Source organism: Lissotriton helveticus, chromosome 3_1 (assembly GCF_964261635.1).
Source record: "Lissotriton helveticus chromosome 3_1, aLisHel1.1, whole genome shotgun sequence".
Lineage (NCBI taxonomy): Eukaryota > Metazoa > Chordata > Amphibia > Caudata > Salamandridae > Lissotriton > Lissotriton helveticus.
Window position 1 is genome coordinate 115,603,563 of NC_136061.1, and position 18,672 is coordinate 115,622,234.

Consider the following 18,672-nt stretch of genomic DNA (forward strand, 5'->3'; position numbering starts at 1 on the left):
ATGGTGTCTTCAGTGGTGATTGGGTTCCAGGCGCAGAGGTTGTTAGAGGGGGGTTTTGGTTCGGAGGTGGGTGCAGAGGACTGGTCTCCGGACTGGTTTTCAAAGCTGTTATGTATGTCGGCGATTTTGTTGTGGAAGAATGAGGCTAGGGAGTCGCAGAGGTCTTGGGAGGGAGTGATGTCCTTGGTGTCGGCGGTGGGGTTGGTAAATTCTTTGAGGATGTTGAATAGTTCCTTGCTGTTGTGGGCGTTGTTGTCAAGTCGATCCTTGAATGCTGATTTCTTGGTGGATCGGATCAGTTGGTGGTGTTTGCGGGTGGCGTTCTTGAAGGTGGCCAGGTTGACAGTGGTAGGGTTTTTTCTCCAGGCTTTCTCGAGGGTGCGACAGAGCTTCTTGGATTTCTTAAGGTCATCGTTGAACCAGGGGGCTTTTTTGCTACCTTGCTTGATTTGATGGTTTTTCAAGGGTGCTAGTTCGTCGGCGCTGTGGGTGATCCATTGTGTGAGGTTGGTGGCTGCTTGGTTTGGGTCCAATGATTTGGCAGGAGGGTTTTGGTGAAGCGATGTGAAGAGTTGGTCGGTGGTAATTTTGTTCCAGTTTCTCCGGGGAATTGGTTGTGGGAGGTTGTGGGTCGTGGTCTTTTTGTAGTTGAAGTGAACGCAGCTGTGGTCCGTCCAATGGAGAGCTGTGGTGTGATTGAAGGAGATGTGCTTGCTGGAGGTGAAGATTGGGTCGAGCGTGTGCCCGGCATAGTGAGTGGGGGTATCAACAAGTTGTTCGTGTCCGAGGTTGTCCAGGTTGTCCAGAAGGGTGGTGGTGTTGCTGTCGTTTTTCTTTTCCCGGTGGAAGTTGAGGTCTCCCAGTAAAATGTAGTCCTCGGAGGGGAGGGTGTGTGGGCTGAGGAAGTCAGTTATGTCTTCGCTGAATTGTGTGCGGGGTCCTGGTGGCCTGTAGATGAGGGTGCCTCTGAGAGTGGTCTTGGGGTCGGTGTGGATCTGGAAGTGAAGGTGTTCGGCAGTAGCGAGGTTATCGTCAGAACTGGTCGTGATGCGGATGGTGTTCTTATGGACGATGGCGATGCCTCCTCCTGTTTGGTTGGTGCGGTCCTTTCGAATGATCTTGTAGCCGTCCGGGATGGCTATGGCGATGTCGGGAGCTGATGAGGCGTTCATCCAGGTTTCTGTAAGGAAGGCGACGTCCGGCGATGTAGTGTCGAGTAGGTTCCAAAGGTCAATGGCGTGCCTGTGGCCTCAGTGTGGTTGGCACGGAGTGGCTTGCAGATGATTGGTCGTGGTCCTCTTCCTTGTTGTGGTTTAGTTGCTGGCACTCTGTACGCGTTGTCCACCTTGAATGCCCTGTCAAATTTCAGGCCCGTCAGCTTTGGCAGGAGGTCTTCTAGTAGGGCTGCGCATGATCCTGGAGTGTCCTCTTCTCCTTCAGGTACACCCAGGAGTCTTATGTTTCCTTTCCTTCTGTGGTCGTCCTGTTCCGCCAGTAGTTTCTGTAGATTGTTGGTTGTCCTGGCTACGTATCCCATGTCCTTGTGTGTACTGACGCTGGCATCTTCCAGATCACTTATTCTCTTCTCTGCTGCATCAATTCTGCAATTTGTCTTGCTCTGGTCGGCTCTTATGGCTGCCAGTTCTAATTGCATGTTGTCTATTGTCTTTTTTGTGGCTTTGGCTAGCTCGTTCCCTTCGTTTATCTTCTTTAGTAGTGTGTCCAGTGTCGTTTCATTTTTCTGGTCGTTCTTCAGCTTCGATGGAGAGTCCGGAAGCTCTTTCCTGACATTGCTTCTAGCTTATTGATGCCTTGATCAGCACTTTAGGGCGGTGATTACTATGCAATGGTGATGATGTACATTTTGTGGCTGATCCTCTCGTTAGCACTTTTAATGTATTTTTATTCTTGTAAGACTTCCCCTTTTCACTAAATCTTTTCTTCTGGGCTTTACATTCTTCATTTTATGAATGTATTGATTTGGTTGTACTGTTGACATTAAATATTTTGGTGTTTCATTGCTATTTATTTTCTCTGTGGATTGTTTTGCAGCTCTGGATAGCTGTGCAGGATACGGGTGATAGTGTGCTGAAGACATTGTAATGCAACAAGGTTAATCAGCTTAGGCAGTGTTGAAGAGTGAAAATGCATTCAGAAAACCCATGTAACACGCTGAGATAGCAGATCATCTTGTGATGCTAGTTTTTGCCATTTCTAATAGACACAATTGCCAAGGTCCTGCGTCTACTGTACCAGGTCGAGGCATGTGGCATCAGGGGAGACAAACCCATGAGGCTATATTAACCCCTAATGAGTCTTGAAGTAGTTTGAAGCCCCTGAGTTGATACCAGTGAGAGCAAAAGGCGAGTAGGAATCGGTAGGGTCTTGGGAAAACACTGATGACATCACGAGAACCACTAGTGCAGGAAAGGAACTTGATATTGTGTAAGCCAGCTTTAAGTGTATAACAGGAGGGGTGCAGTAGTCTTGGGGGAGCCCACAGAAGGCGTTGTGCAGATTTGTCATCACCCACATCTGCTGCCCCTGTTGCACTGCTCCCAGAGAGATAGAGGGTGAGAGAGAGCGACGGGCTTCCCGGTGCTAGCTCCTAAAGGTAAGTTGTCCAGGGACAAGGGTCAAATTATTCTGCTTTATCTTAATTTACAGAATTATTATTGTGCTTTTGAGTTACTGCATTGCAATTGATTCAAGACAGTTTTTTTGCTATAATTGTGCTAGCATTGCACTATACATATGCGCTCATGTGTAACCGCTTTGCTACTGTTTAGCCATCATTGTCAATATACATGCATGTGCTATTATTTTATTCATGTCATATTGTATCAGCTACCTGTGTGTGTTGCTCCTTGCTGAGTGTCCTTATTGATTTGTACCTGATTGATATTGCTTGGGTTGGTTGCCGGCAGCCGGTCCAACACACCACCAAACAAAATTAAGCCATGATTTCCCCTGTAAGCCAGTTTCCCTGTGTGGAATGTGCTGTGGTACTATGCAGAAGGGACCATATTTTCAAAGGACATATTGCAATTTTATCTCAGCACTATATTAAGATTTCATCTCACTTCTAACCGGAATCCCATAGATGGTAGAAGGGACAATGTGATTTATTTAGGAATGTCTATTATGAGGATCCTTTAGTTTTAACTTGTGTGCACATCCAAGTGTGCACTAGATAGAGGGTTATATAAAAATCAAAAGTCCTGTATACTTTCATATCCACAGAAGACATAATAATAAAGGAGATATAAGGGTGTCAGATCATAACACATCAGCATTTCTGTTACTTTGTTGCCATTGTCGCCTGTGGTGCTACCCAATTAAAGGATGGAGTGGTTGAATACCTGAATCTCTAAATCTGACTAAAATGACCCCACCCACATCAAACTTTTAGAGACCTGTTCAAGAACCCACAATTCCCATAGATAAGTCTGTCTCTGTTAACAAACAAATTACAACTCACATATTTATATTATCGCTTCTTACCAAAGAGGCCAGAACAGGCATGAAGAGGGTTGCTGTGGCCACGTTGCTGGCACATTCGGTGAAGGTAGCAATCATGAGTGAAAGAACCATGGCGATGGCCCATGGAGGGATGCTGTGTAAGGGCATCATCTGGTCGCCCAGCCATCTGGAAAAGCCAGACACCTGTAAAGAATGAAAAGAGCCAAAAGGCATGTGAATGTCAGGAGGAAGAGTCTGACTGGCTCACAGGGAAGCAAAGCTGACCACAGCAACATTATACTTCACAAGCAAGAGAGGGCACAGCTTGAATACAGCACCTTTGCAGCTCACATCAAATGCTCAGACTCTGAATGTGGCCCCAAATACTGATGGGATCTTATAGGTCCAGAAAGAACAAAACAACATCTTGGGGTATGTTGACATTTTCTGTATTAGTGATTGACACTAACTCACAAAGGTGTTCCAACATGCTATTGTAAATGTTTTAGTGGTATTGCCAGTTTACACTATACAGTCAGTTATTCATGTCTGGCTATGCTCCTCTAGGACTGTGGGGCATATTATCAAGGGGTTTTATCTCCGCTTTTTTGGCTTTAAAAGCCAAGAAAGCGGAGATAAAATTATCTCCCTATTACCAAGCTGTCGCTAACACCAGTTAGCGACAGCTAATAGGAGATAGCGACCATCATGGGCCCCACTTTACATGTCAGTGATAGTTATCACTAATGACATGCAAAGTGGGCGTGCCAAGATGTTAGCGACTGGAAACAGTCGCTAACATCGCTATCTCCTATTACCAACTTTTGGAGATATTCGCGCTAAGCGCGAATATCTCCAAAAGCTAACACTTGCCCTGAGCAGTTCTTAGCCATGTTATCCAATGGGAGGTGGATAACATGGCTAAGAGCATTTGCTCGATAATGCATGAATATCGCTGACTTTTCAGCGATATTCATGCATTGCGGCCGTTTTTTATCGCATTTGCGATAAACCTTGCTAATAGCAAGGTTTATCTGCGATAAAAATCGCCGATTTGCGGCGATAAGTTTTGTCTCTAAACAAGTTAGAGACAAAAATTATCGCTAGTTGTTGGTAATATGCCCCAGTGTTTCTCCACTTAAATTTGGAATGCTCAGGATGCTACTTATGTATGTCGCCACCATTATACCATACGGTAATGCAGGTATTACACTAGCAGCCCAGATGTACATGTGCTTTGTGTTGGAAAGTGTTGAAGTGGGATTTACAATCCAATTCAAATCACGGTTTGCGTTGGCTTGAAACCCAAAGTAATGCGCTGCCTTTCGTTACTTTGTGCCAAGGGGACGTGCCATGGATGGTGCATGGGCATTCTCTTACAACCTCCCATGGGTTTTGATGCTAATTACTATCTACAAAGAATTACAGGCAGTGATTTGCATCAAATTCCTGTGCCTCCTCGAGGCAGGCTTAGCAAGGTGAAATGATTTCACTTCTTCCTGTTTTTTCGACTCTGCATGTGTGGTGTATTATACAGCACACATACATAGTGCGAAACGCATTAATGCAAAAGCATAGTTTCTGTGGTCGAAGGGACCCTTGCTAGCAGTAGGACACCATGGCACAATGGTGTTTGCATTGGCCCATGGCAGCTGAACACCGCTGGAAGAGACCTGAATAGTGTCACATTTTAGTACATATATTGCTGTTCTGCTCTCCCTTTCACTGTATTATATTGTATTAGTTCGCAGACAATCTGGCCCCAAGAGTTTTGAATATCAGATTAATGACAACTGAACAAAAATAAGCATCTGAATGCGTTTGGGCGAAATGATACCTCAGAAGGTGTCTTTAAGCACATTCTTTCGGTCCTAAGGCTGGCATGGATGAAAAGAGGTATGCATGTATTTCATAAAGTTTGGAAATACTCAAAGTTGTTCTAAGGCCCTTATTACGAGTGGCCTCTTAATTTTATAACAGCAGTTGTCATCCTCATCAGATTATGAGTGTTTCTCTTTCATTGTCTGTGTTTCTGTGTAGAATCGGACAGAGGGTCGCTTTCTTCAAGTCTTGGCATTTTTTTTAGGCCTGGGTAAAAATAAAATTATGCCAGCATAACTCGTGTAAATTTGGGAATTTTACATTGCACTTGGTAAACAAATTCCTGAACTTATACCTTTATGGCATTATGTGTAATTAGGAGCCATTTACAGTACAGATTTAGTGAGAACATGGCTATTCTCAGTAAACATTTGCTGCAAAGACACGGAAACAACAGAACACAAGTGACTGTTGTTTGCTGTGCTTTGTTTAAATTCATCATCATGCCAAAAATGTCATGCTAAAAAGTATAGTCTGAAGTGACAGATTTGCATTTTGCATAATCATACATTATTGCACACACACCAAGTTTTTGCTGCAAATTAATGCACGTTTTTGTGACCTTTTTCTAGTCATTATTTTTGCTTTGTTTAGATAATTATAGTTTGATGTTGAGAAATATTTTACTTTGTGTATATATACTAAATACATGAATGTAAACATTTTAAGGTTATTTAGTTGTTATAAGGCATTTTAAATGTATTGTTTAATTGAATTTAAATATAGTTGTTTGATTCATTTTGAATGATAGTGTTGTTTTCAATATGTGGGTAGTGTTCTATATGTTTAACGGGATCATGATGTTGTGTATTTCTTTAGGTTTGTTGTCTGTATTTTGGTATTTTTAACAGTGATATTTTTTGTAGTTTCGTGTTTTTCTTGTTTAAGTATAGGATGCCAATATTTTTATGATACATTTTTTGGGGCAACATTTATATATTGTTGTGGTCAATATTATCTCATACAACTCATCCCATATGTCTTCCTAATGGTTACTTAAATACAGTAGCAGCTGGTGTGGGTGCTGAGTGGTAGGGTGTGGCGGACGATTCGTTAGGTGGGGATGAGGGAGGGCAAACAAATAAGCATTAAAAAAACTAATACAAATAACTTACCTTCCGCCTACCACTCTTTTCTGTGCCCTCCTTAGGCAATCTCTTTCCTACAATGCAAAACCAAGCAATCCTGGAACCTAGCACTCATTTTGAGGCGGGGGCGGGGGGCTGCGGCTGCAATCTCTCCGCTGTTTCTCAGCCTTGGGATTGCAGGATATGAAGTGCTCAAGTCAGATTGGTCAGCTGTAGGCACACGGCCAATCTGACCTACTCACTGGCAGTGGGCTGCATTAATAGGACAATTGCACTAATCAGCCCGCCCACTGCCACCGTGCTGTAACAGTGCAAGCCTGGGACACATTAATAAAATGGTGCTTATTTCCATTTAATTAATGTGTGTGCCAACTCTCTTGCGGCAAGCGGGGCAACGCTCCTCCGCCATAACGGAGGAGCCACCACTGCTGAAATAGGTGTAAATAGCTGCTACCTATGAGCCAAATTTTTAGCTATGAAAAAACACACAATGCCAAAAGCAACTGCATTGTTTATGCAGGGAGAGATACTAATCTATGATAATCTTTAGTATCATTAAATCTACTACATGTATTTCAAGAGCAGTGTGTCATTTATTACTTATATTTAGGGTTGGATTTGTCATTAACCTCATCAATGAAATGCCCATTCAGCTCGTTGTATCAAAGTCTTGATGGTAGAGGTTAGTAGATGTAGACTTAGTGATAATAAACAGGAGCAATGTTGAGCAACTCCTGGGCTACATCACTTGTGTCACTGATATATGTTAACAATCAGACTGAAAGTCACACAGCGGCATTCACAGAGTGGGACATGAGGACAGGACCTTAACATAAGATTTGCAACTAAGATGCAGCTGCATCCTGCCCTGAAGTTGTTGGTAATCCTGTCTGTCCCAGAATAGACAAGCTATGAACCTCATGTGGTTTCCACCTTACTGCAGTGTTACTATCTATGCTTACCATCTCCCTTTCATTCAAGCATACATCAATCTTCCTCTACATTTACACCTTGCGGACTAACCTCGCTTCCTTTGGCCAAGGCAAATCCTCCTCCCAGCAGCAGCACAATGCTCCAGGGCATCTGTTTGTGGACTATTTTCCAGGTGAGAAGCGGGACTGGTAAAAATGGCTCTGGCTTTCCTTAGAAACATCAGAGACAAAAGGAGACAGGGATCAGAACATGGTCTCTTTTTACACAGCAGCACATCATTCCCATCACCAAAGTATAGGTAGCAGCTTACATTGTGCAAAACTATAAACACAATACAATTAAACTTGACATGCATGGATCTTTCCAAGGGTGCAACTCTGTTGATGGTTTGTGGTAGCTCCCATTTCTAATTCAAGAAATGCCCATTTTCCTTGTTTTACAGATCCACTAAAATATTTGGTTCCAATCCGTAAACTATGAAATAACTCCCACAGGGTTCATTTTATTAGTTTACTTAACTCAAGGAGCCAAGGGCACTTCATGGGAATGACATTTCACATCATGGACCAAAGATCCATTTCAGGAATAAGACACTCTGCCTCACCCCCCAAAAGAAAGTGCTTAAATAGGTTTGGCCTTAATGTGCCCCGTTCTAGAATAATGGACGTTATTGCAGCCAAAGTATTACACTGGCTATGATTAATTCAAGCATTCAACAATAAAGTTTTGTTTTCCTGTAAAACTGTGGTCACTGGCCAATTGCTCCCAAAAAACCTCAATAAAACTGGAACGCGGCTGGCGAAGCTTTGTAAACAAGATTTATTTCCCGATTGTATTCACTGGTGGACAGGGACTCTTCTTAATTGAGCTTTAAAAAATTCGATATCTGAGATTCTGTATTTGTATGGTTATTTATTGTATCTGAATAAAGATTTTGAATTGAGTTGAAATTGAGCTTTATCAGCCAAGACTGTTGGAGATTTCACTATAGAAGCATCCAGACACATGTCCCCTGGAGTAGGTAGGGAAAGTATGTAGTCAAAAAGGCATGAATATCTAAATTGTTTTAGAATTGGTCTGTAGGTTGCACTGTAGTTGGACCAGTTCAGGGGGAAACAGAAAATCATCCCCACAAATAAGTTCAAAGTAGATCATGACACATTTTCTAAATCCCTTTTAAGGGGTCGTTTAGAAATGTGTGTGGAAATGTTTACCACACTGAGTGGTACTGGGCAAGATATGGGTGTCCTGTAGCGTACTGTTGATAAAGTAACCACCAAAAATGCTTTTCTAATCACAGAATTGGCTACATAGCCCCTATTTTAGAACCATTCTTGGTAATAATGTGTACAGGAACAAATAAGGTCATGTAGAGTAGCCGTCATCCAGTGCCTCAGAGGACTATCAATCCAACTGTCCTGTAGAGCCATAAAATTCCTCAAAACCGCAGCAACAGAACTGGAAAAACAGGAAACCATTAACTAACTTAATAAGTTCTAGTACATCTCGTCCAGAAACTCACTGATGGTGTTGTCTGTATGTTTTGTACTCACCTGTTTTACTCCAAAATGTAAATTTCAAGAATGGTGGTTCCCCACCCTTTTATGATTTTTTTAATGAAATCAAATAAAATAATGTATTCATTCATTCAGACATATTACCTATGTTCCGTTTTTAATACAAAAATCTCCCTTTGTTTCACCTCTTTAAATAATGGCAGATATGGAAGTTGCTGAGTACCTTCTTCATTTGCATCATGAAGGCAGAACTTGGGCTTGGTTGCTGGAATGATGAAGAGCAAAAATGCTACGAACACAGCAACAGTGGCATCAGTAACATACCTGTAATTAAAGAAAAGGAAGAGAGTTGGTGCACTCAAGCCCATCAACATACTTACTGTCAAACTGGCATTTACATGCACAGGATTTGAAGTGTATTGTTTGTAAAAAAAAATCTTTTTGGGAAAGCCTGATTCACTCTATTAATTTAATAACGTGCACTACACAACCAAACGATTTTTAAAAAAGGAAGGAGAGAGAGAGTATGGATTCGTTCTCCCTAAGCAACGTTTATAAAACAAGAAAAATCCATAAAGTTATGGGTTGACGATGTCCCTACTGTGGTTGGGAGCACGTCTGATGTTTTTAGGTACCCCTCACACACCAACAGGCCCCTTGGTGTCATGCTTCATCATCGGGGTCATCGTATCCCTCTACGGGATACGGCGTGCTGCGACCTGCGAATGCGCGGGAGCACTCTTATGGCTATGTGTGGTGTATAGTGAGGGTTGTTTTATCATATAGTGAGTGAGTGTAGTGGTGGGGTTGGGATAGTGAGTGGAAATTAAAAAGGACCTGACTCGTGGGTAGACTCAAAAACTTTAATGGTTCCCCGAGTTGGTACTAATAAAAAGATATAAGAGGAAAAAGCGTAGTATTATGTGCGCCGCCTCTTTGTGTGTGTCAACATGTTTCGATGTAAGAACATCTTCTTCAGGACAGGGTTACACAAAATCCCCACCTTACTCACGTTTTTCTAATTTGTGTATATACAAAAAAGTGATATTTACAAGTGAAGGTCTATCATTGTACCTAAACTTTTAGCCGCTATTTTGCAGACCTGTAGAGAGAAAGGATAAAAAAAAATTTCAGGTGATCCTTGCTTTCAAAAAGACCATGGGTTAAATACATCCGTGGTATTGGTCATGCAGAAAAAGTGCGGTTTTTCAAAATGTCGAAAAATAAATAATCATGGCACGAAAGTGTTACTCTACACAAAATTTACGTGCCTATTGTGAAAAATACTATTTCAGAAGAATTCGAAAAATATTCGAAAAAAGAGGACACATACAAGACAAACACACATACAACATAAAGCACACACTCTAAATTCGGGCCATGTTTGGTGCCACGTGAATTTTCCAATGGTGGTGAGGTCACTGTGATGTAAACAGTAAAACGGCAGAAACATACTGTAAAAATAGGAGTTCATTGCTCCATGAGACCGTGTCTAACGTAGGGGTTACCCGGGCTTCCTTGCTGCCTGTGAAAAGGAAAGGTGGACAAGATATATACATCCTGCTTTTTCTATTTCTTGGTACTTACATTATGGTCTGGAAATGTCCGTTTCATTTAGTTACTCACGGGTCTATGAGGAGAATCCCTCTTCGCTGCCCCTTACACCGGCTCTGCTGTGTCTAAGAGTGTGTCTTTGACGAGCCCTTTTATGCGCTGGGTGCCCGCCCCGGTTTTTGTTAATTAGCCGCCGGTGGGCACATATTTCGTCAATTAGCCGCCGGGGAGCCCATATTTGGTCTGTCGGTGATTACCTGTTAATTGGTGAGAGGCCGCGCAGGCGTCTTGTGCGCACGCGCGTGGGAGTAGCCTTCCTCGTGTGTACTGAGAGAGTGCGTCCCCATTTAGCGCATGCGCACCGCATCAAAACGGGATGGAATGCTTGATGTTCCTGTTGCTCGGTGCATGTTAGTCATGATGCGCTCACATTGATTCGCTTCTCTCATTTCACTATGTATTGATCGGGCACAGCCCCTCAGGAGGTATGAGAGCGGGCAGGGGGGTTCCGTTTGGGGACCCATATATCAGGCCTTAGTGATGACATTCCATGGGGGCAATTGAGGATGTGAATCTGATATTACATTGAGATACCTCTAGCAGAACATTGACATTTAGGATATACACATCCAGTGTAATATCCACCATTGGAACCGTGCTGCAATAAGTTACCGACCCCCCTGCTCGCTCTCGTACCCCCTGAGGGACTGTGTCCCATCAATACATAGGGAAATGAGAGAAACGAAAGAATATGAGCTCGCTGTGACGAGCATGCGCAGAGCAACAGGAACAACATGGGGCCGTGATGTAATAAGTGACCAGACCCCCCTGCCCGCTCTCATACCTCCTGAGGGGCTGTGCCCGATCAATACATAGTGAAATGAGAGAAGCGAATCAATGTGAGCGCATCATGACTAACATGCACCGAGCAACAGGAACATCAAGCATTCCATCCCGTTTTGATGCGGTGCGCATGCGCTAAATGGGGACGCACTCTCTCAGTACACACGAGGAAGGCTACTCCCACGCGCGTGCGCACAAGACGCCTGCGCGGCCTCTCACCAATTAACAGGTAATCACCGACAGACCAAATATGGGCTCCCCGGCGGCTAATTGACGAAATATGTGCCCACCGGCGGCTAATTAACAAAAACCGGGGCGGGCACCCAGCGCATAAAAGGGCTCGTCAAAGACACACTCTTAGACACAGCAGAGCCGGTGTAAGGGGCAGCGAAGAGGGATTCTCCTCATAGACCCGTGAGTAACTAAATGAAACGGACATTTCCAGACCATAATGTAAGTACCAAGAAATAGAAAAAGCAGGATGTATATATCTTGTCCACCTTTCCTTTTCACAGGCAGCAAGGAAGCCCGGGTAACCCCTACGTTAGACACGGTCTCATGGAGCAATGAACTCCTATTTTTACAGTATGTTTCTGCCGTTTTACTGTTTACATCACAGTGACCTCACCACCATTGGAAAATTCACGTGGCACCAAACATGGCCCGAATTTAGAGTGTGTGCTTTATGTTGTATGTGTGTTTGTCTTGTATGTGTCCTCTTTTTTCGAATATTTTTCGAATTCTTCTGAAATAGTATTTTTCACAATAGGCACGTAAATTTTGTGTAGAGTAACACTTTCGTGCCATGATTATTTATTTTTCGACATTTTGAAAAACCGCACTTTTTCTGCATGACCAATACCACGGATGTATTTAACCCATGGTCTTTTTGAAAGCAAGGATCATCTGAAATTTTTTTTTATCCTTTCTCTCTACAGGTCTGCAAAATAGCGGCTAAAAGTTTAGGTACAATGATAGACCTTCACTTGTAAATATCACTTTTTTGTATATACACAAATTAGAAAAACGTGAGTAAGGTGGGGATTTTGTGTAACCCTGTCCTGAAGAAGATGTTCTTACATCGAAACATGTTGACACACACAAAGAGGCGGCGCACATAATACTACGCTTTTTCCTCTTATATCTTTTTATTAGTACCAACTCGGGGAACCATTAAAGTTTTTGAGTCTACCCACGAGTCAGGTCCTTTTTAATTTCCACTCACTATCCCAACCCCACCACTACACTCACTCACTATATGATAAAACAACCCTCACTATACACCACACATAGCCATAAGAGTGCTCCCGCGCATTCGCAGGTCGCAGCACGCCGTATCCCGTAGAGGGATAAGATGACCCCGATGATGAAGCATGACACCAAGGGGCCTGTTGGTGTGTGAGGGGTACCTAAAAACATCAGACGTGCTCCCAACCACAGTAGGGACATCGTCAACCCATAACTTTATGGGCACTACACAACCAAGACACATACAACCCTTATGTCATCCCCCCATTCAATTGGGTGGCAGATAATAGTTAATATTTATATATTTTAGAGTTTTATTATGTGCAGCATTGTACCTGTTTGTGGAATCAGCCCACCTACTAACCTGTTTACGAGCTAAATTGTTTGTTACCATGTGATGTGCTAGTAGTTTTACTGCAGGATAAAAACAGAACAATGGCACTTTTGACTGAAAGACTTTTCAAACAAAAAAAACCAATCAAAATCATTGATGGCTCGACCCCACCTCCCATAATAGTGACTTCCAATTGGCTCTTCCACAGGACCAGTAATGTTAGCACCATATGTGCACCTGAGAAAGAGTCATATTCAAATATCTACAGTTTTAAAGTTGCCAAGAGCATCCCAACAGTGCTGCGGGCACTCGAGCACTGCTTCGCTTAGACGCGACAAGGAGCAGAGACTAACATCCTAGATCAATGGAGGTGCATGATTCGTTCTCTCCTCTTGGATGCTATTGGAATCCTCACAACTGTGTTACAGGATGTGTTTGACTCTTTTTGAGCAAAATTTAGGTGTCTACCATTGCTGATCCTGAGGAAGAAACCATTAGTAGTCACTGTCACTAGCATCAACTATTTTAGATGTTTTTGGAAGGTGAGTTGCCATTTTAGAAAGTGCCAGGTTTCTTGTTAGCTGTTCCCTTTTGTGACCTGCTAACAAAACACTGATGATATGTGCTGACGCCTTAGTAGCAAATACATAATGCTGAGACAGTTGTGATTTAGAAAAACAGTTGCACCTGAAAGAGAATCGTTAGATATTTGTTACAAAAGTTGTCCAATCTCAGCTAAAAATGTGCTGAGTAGTAGAGTGTGGTAACAATACAATAGAGGAAAGCTAGAGAGTGCTCTCACTAAGCAGTAGTGTCTTCCGTAAATGCTGCCTCTGCTGCTAGTCCCCTCGATTGACAGTGAAGTTTTTCTCAGAGGCCTTCATGAGCATTTTCTATTCTGTCCTGTACACAGGTATGAATATGAACAGTCTGGGCATTATTACAAGTTTGGCTCATAGGAGAGCCTTAGAAAGGCACCGCTGTAGGACCACCGCAGCACGTTCCTCCATGGTTTGGACTGCAACCTGCTGTGCAGTCCATGCCATGCAGGAACAGATGGTGCAGTACGAGGGGGGCACACGATGTGGCTCCCTGCACGCACCCACTTGCACAGAGGCAGCAGACCCCTCTGGGTCGCCTCTATGCCATGGGGTGCTCACCCCCATGGAAATGACCACAGACGTTTTTCTAAAATTTTAAAGTAAATACACAGTTGGTTTGTCGGGCTATTGTTGATATATTTAACATCCAAGCCTCTATTATAGGACTAGTTTTTGACAATTACATTTTTAGGACTATTTTCTTTACCGCCCTTACTCTGCATACCATTAATTAATTTTGATGTGAGGACAACTATTCCAGGTGTACTATTTTTAGTCTTCAATAACATTACCGATGAACATCTGTCAACATAGATCTCCTTTCTCTTCTGTTTTCTTTTTCACCTCCCTTCCATTTCTCCTTTTATTTTCACACTTTAACTCTAATCCACCTGTTTCCCCACTTGCCCCACTTCTTTTCCTTTCGGGGGATAGGTCACATTAGTTTGGATACAGTCAAACCAATCTCTATTTAATTTAAACAACTCTTTTCAATTAATGACTGCCCAAATTTCCCTTTATTTTTCCACAACCTCTAGCCAAGATTCCCACAGGGATATAGGGCCAAGATCTACTTTCTGGATATATAAAACTTTATAAATAAATACCCAAATGTTAGTCAACATCATCTCTCATGACAGCAAATTTGGTAGTTCAGCCCTTTATCCTGTCATGCATACATGACTTTCACCTAGCACTAACATTTCAGAACTTGTTTCTTATGTTTAAACCCCCCTGCAGCCCTTCAAAGTTCTTCTCCACGCCCTTTTGAGGCATCTGTACATGAACCAGTATGTTGGATGTCACTTACTCCTCTTGTGAGCTATTGAAGAGAAGCGCGGCCCAGCCAGGGATGAAGCCGGGGTCTCTTGTGAACCACAGCACGACCAGCAGGACGAAGAGGATGAGGACATTGAACTCTGCCCAGGAGATTGGTCCCAGCTTGCGGTGCTCCTCCTTGAGTACATTATACGCAGCTCTATCCTTGGTGCTTCTCTGGGCCCCACAGCCCCACGTTTGTCGAAAGCTGTGTAAACAAAAAAACAGGATTAAATAAGGACGGGCACCTCAAAAATATTCAGGGCCTCATTTATGAAAAGTGACGCATCGCTGCGTCAAAACAGCGATGCGTCACTTTTCATTGCGCCCTCCGTGTGACACCAATGATGCGTCATATTTACAGTATGACGCACCATTGCGCAAAGGAGTTACAGATTCGTCAGTATTTCTGATGTATCTGTATGGCGCAAAAGTGACGCATTGCTGGTGTGTGTCACAAAAGTGATGCAACTTCAGCAATGTGTCCTTTCACATGGGGCAAGCCCCATGTGAAAGGGCCTGCGTCAGTCTTACGCCTGCTGTGAGGCAGGCGTAAGAAATTGAGGCATTTGCGTCCTAGAGATTACACTGCGTCACTTCTATGACCCTTTCTTGCGTCAGAACGCCCCCCCTGCAAACATTATACCTGGCGCAGGTATAATGTGGTGGGGGGTTTACAAAGTGACGCATCTACCTAGATGCGTCACTTTGTAAATTTGGTGCAACAAGGCACATTTTTTACGCTGCTGGTCCGTCACAAAAAGTGACGCATCCGCGGCGTAAAAGTGATGTACGGCCTCATAATGAGGCCGTGATTTTTAAAGACATCAGTAGCGGCCAGTGTGTCAATAGAGTGGCGAGGCGGGATGGGTAAGGGGGGATGGGCGGACGGGTGACGAGGCAAATACAAAAAGACACTTACCTACTGCATTGCCGTATTGTGCTCTTCTCCACTGCAGACACAGGATCACAGAGTCCACTGCGGCCAATCCTGATGTTGCTTTCAGGCTGCTGAAAGCAGTGTCAGGATTGGCCTGAGTGCCGTTGATTGGCGCTCCCAGTTAGACTGGCAGCCTGAGCCTGCTCTCTCCAACCTGGCAACGCAGCTCGGGTTGGAGACAGCTTCAGTGCGCAGGACGGGTTGGCCGTCCTAAGACTGCCTGTCAGACTGTTAAGAGCACTGAATAGCAGTGCAAACACTCCTCCACCAACCTGTCATCCCCCTGGCCATGCCTCAGCTCCAAGAGCAAAAATAAAATGATAATAAACAAGGATTTGCAGAGGAGTCGGTGCTGAAAGACATTTTAAACAAAAGTCATCACACATCCCTTCTGCTCAAATATTTACTATTCATAAAAACAACATTGGCATAAGAGAAATGCCCCAACTTCCACCACGTGCCATGATGGAGTGGTTTTTCCATACATGCCAGCCCATGCTAAGATGTTTGACTGATTGCTGAGCCTGTAAAGTCTGTCTAGTATGTTGGGGTCTGCCGTCTAAAGTCTGAGACCTCGGGGTTAACTAGTTCTCCATTATACTGCATGACATATAAAAGGAAGTACAAGGTAAAGGGAGATAAGTCCTAATTTTGAACAACCATCAGCAACCTCAATAGGTCTACCTCTAAAGGAATATTGTATTGTAATGTGAAGCTTCACAAGTAAATAGCATAGATATTTGTGTGGAAGCAAAGAACTGTAGAATAATATTGGGGTAGGGTAAAATGTCAAGTGAGAGTTGCACTATCAAGCACTAGCACTTTCAAGCCAAATCCATGCAGGTTAATGACTGCTCCCCTCCCATCTGTGCTGCTCCCAGAGAAGACAAACACCCTAGATTATATGATTATCCTAGATCAAGTGTGCCCCTGAAAGTTCAAGCTCAGCCAGCTGGATAAATAAACAAAATGTCACAGCTGGTGGAGGGCAAGCACTTTTTCTGTGGATGCACACAACTTCTGCCCAATCAAAACATGTAACCCTGGCTCCCAACATGTGGGCGGAGCCCATCTCTAGTGGTACTCACATAATTGTCTGGCGACAGTTGCACTCTCAAGCCAGACCATGAAAAAAAGTATTAGCAAATATATCAAGCATCACTGACTACATGACATTGGCATCTTGCTATTTGTGTGATGTTTATGGTTTGGGCGCATTCTTTGAAATTTTCCTCCTGCAGAGAACCGTCTCAAACCACTTTCCTTCAGCTACAATACTTAATAAATGTCTTTCTGAACTGCATGGAAATAATATGGCTTTTTAACCAATGTTGTTATTAATAAGGACCGCAAAATGCCTTAATTGGACTTGTTTAAAAAAATCTGGGGGAATAAAAACACATGCCCTTTTATGGGGGTTAGGCCCGTTTTCCGACGTTGTGCAATTTGGCCGCTGTATTTACACCCCAATAGATTGAATTTTTCCCAAGTGCCATGGAAACCCATGCTTTCTGAATCCACATAGGAGCCGCCTGATGCTGGGCACTGTATTTGAACCTAACATTGGCCACAAATTTCTCATAAATTACTAAATTGCTGATATAATGTCATAATAAATTCTCATTGAGAATTCAGGTGGTTATGTATTTTATCTATTATTGTGCCTATATTTTATTGTTATTTATATTCCAGACAAAGCATATATAGAAAACATATAAACGTAGTAAAGAAAAAACAAAGTTGAAGGCAAAGAATGGTCTTACGCTTTCCAAAATAGATACTTCAATCAATTACCATACAGGATCATTGTGAGAAAGTGGGCTCTGAGTCATTAAACCACACATTCTCTTTGCTTTTGATTCTCTGTTTTTTGGACCTCTGCAGTGTGTTGGGTCTACCTTTGGGAGATTTACTCGCTATTGTTTGAAATGGTTTTGAGCTTTACCAATCAGTGCACACCTTTTAAAATAAGGTCTGCTGTTACACAGCTCAGGTAGGAGACTCTGCACAAGTTGTGCATGAACACACACACACGTGTCCCCAGGTGTGTAGGTTGAATGACGAATACTGTTGTCAATTAAGAATGGCGTCTATACATCTTTTGTTGTCTGTAAGGTGAACATTTGTTAAAGACTGCTCTGACCTTATAATCCAAGTGTAATTCAAAAAGCAATGCCCCCTTCTTTTTGGCTGAATTGTAAACTGTTTAACCCGATTTGTAGACTTTGGATAAAGTATGCATAGACCTTTTCATTGTCATGAGGTGGGAAGACAATTGATGTGTCTTTCCTTCCAAAATCTGGGTCCCAGATGCAAATTCATACTACTTTTTAGGTCTCGCCTGTCAATGCGCATGCGCATTGAGCTTGCGAGAATATAGGGGCTTAAACAGAGTTAAACTAGACTGGCGATTTGATGCAGTGCATGTGCGCTTTTAGCTCAATGCGCAAGCGCAATGAGTTAAAATGCGCGTGTACAGCATCAAATCTCCAGCCATCACCATCTGTTCCCCCTCCCCAGCCGCCAGCACCTCCCCTCTCTCTCCCCGCACACAGCCTTACTCGCATTTCTCCTCCCCCTCCCCAGCCGCCAGCACCTCCCCTCTCTCTCCCTACACACACGCTCTGACTTCTTTGTCATGAGAATCTGGTCACCCTAATTATCCCGCACGATGCTTCTACCCACATGCTAGTCGGTTGCAGCACATTTAATTAAACCATCAGGAATACATTTTGCCCTTTATACTTTCCATGGGCCACACATATGCACTAAAGAAGTTTTCACTGCCTCGCAGGACAATTTGTAGCGCTTACACACATTACACACACATAACTGTTTGCCCCTTGCTCCCTCCTCCCTCAAATACAGGTTGCTTCTGGTCACTACACAAGCAGCCATCTGCAGTTTTTGATGTGCCTCACGCGGTGATTTAAAACAGCTTTCCGCACACACT

General features: G+C 43.2%; 1 protein-coding gene across 2 annotated transcripts in view; it reads right to left on the minus strand.

Moving 5' to 3' along the window:
* The window catches only part of SLC13A5 (solute carrier family 13 member 5), a 523,479-nt gene that overhangs the window by 32,685 nt on the left and 472,122 nt on the right, over positions 1 to 18,672 (minus strand). For both annotated transcript variants that reach the window (XM_078679336.1, XM_078679335.1), the window contains 4 exons: positions 14,772 to 14,987; positions 9,105 to 9,205; positions 7,455 to 7,573; positions 3,505 to 3,666 (listed from right to left, as the gene is read on the minus strand). In XM_078679336.1, coding sequence (XP_078535462.1) covers positions 3,505 to 3,666; positions 7,455 to 7,573; positions 9,105 to 9,205; positions 14,772 to 14,987 — 598 coding nt within the window. The remainder of the gene's footprint in view (positions 1 to 3,504; positions 3,667 to 7,454; positions 7,574 to 9,104; positions 9,206 to 14,771; positions 14,988 to 18,672) is intronic.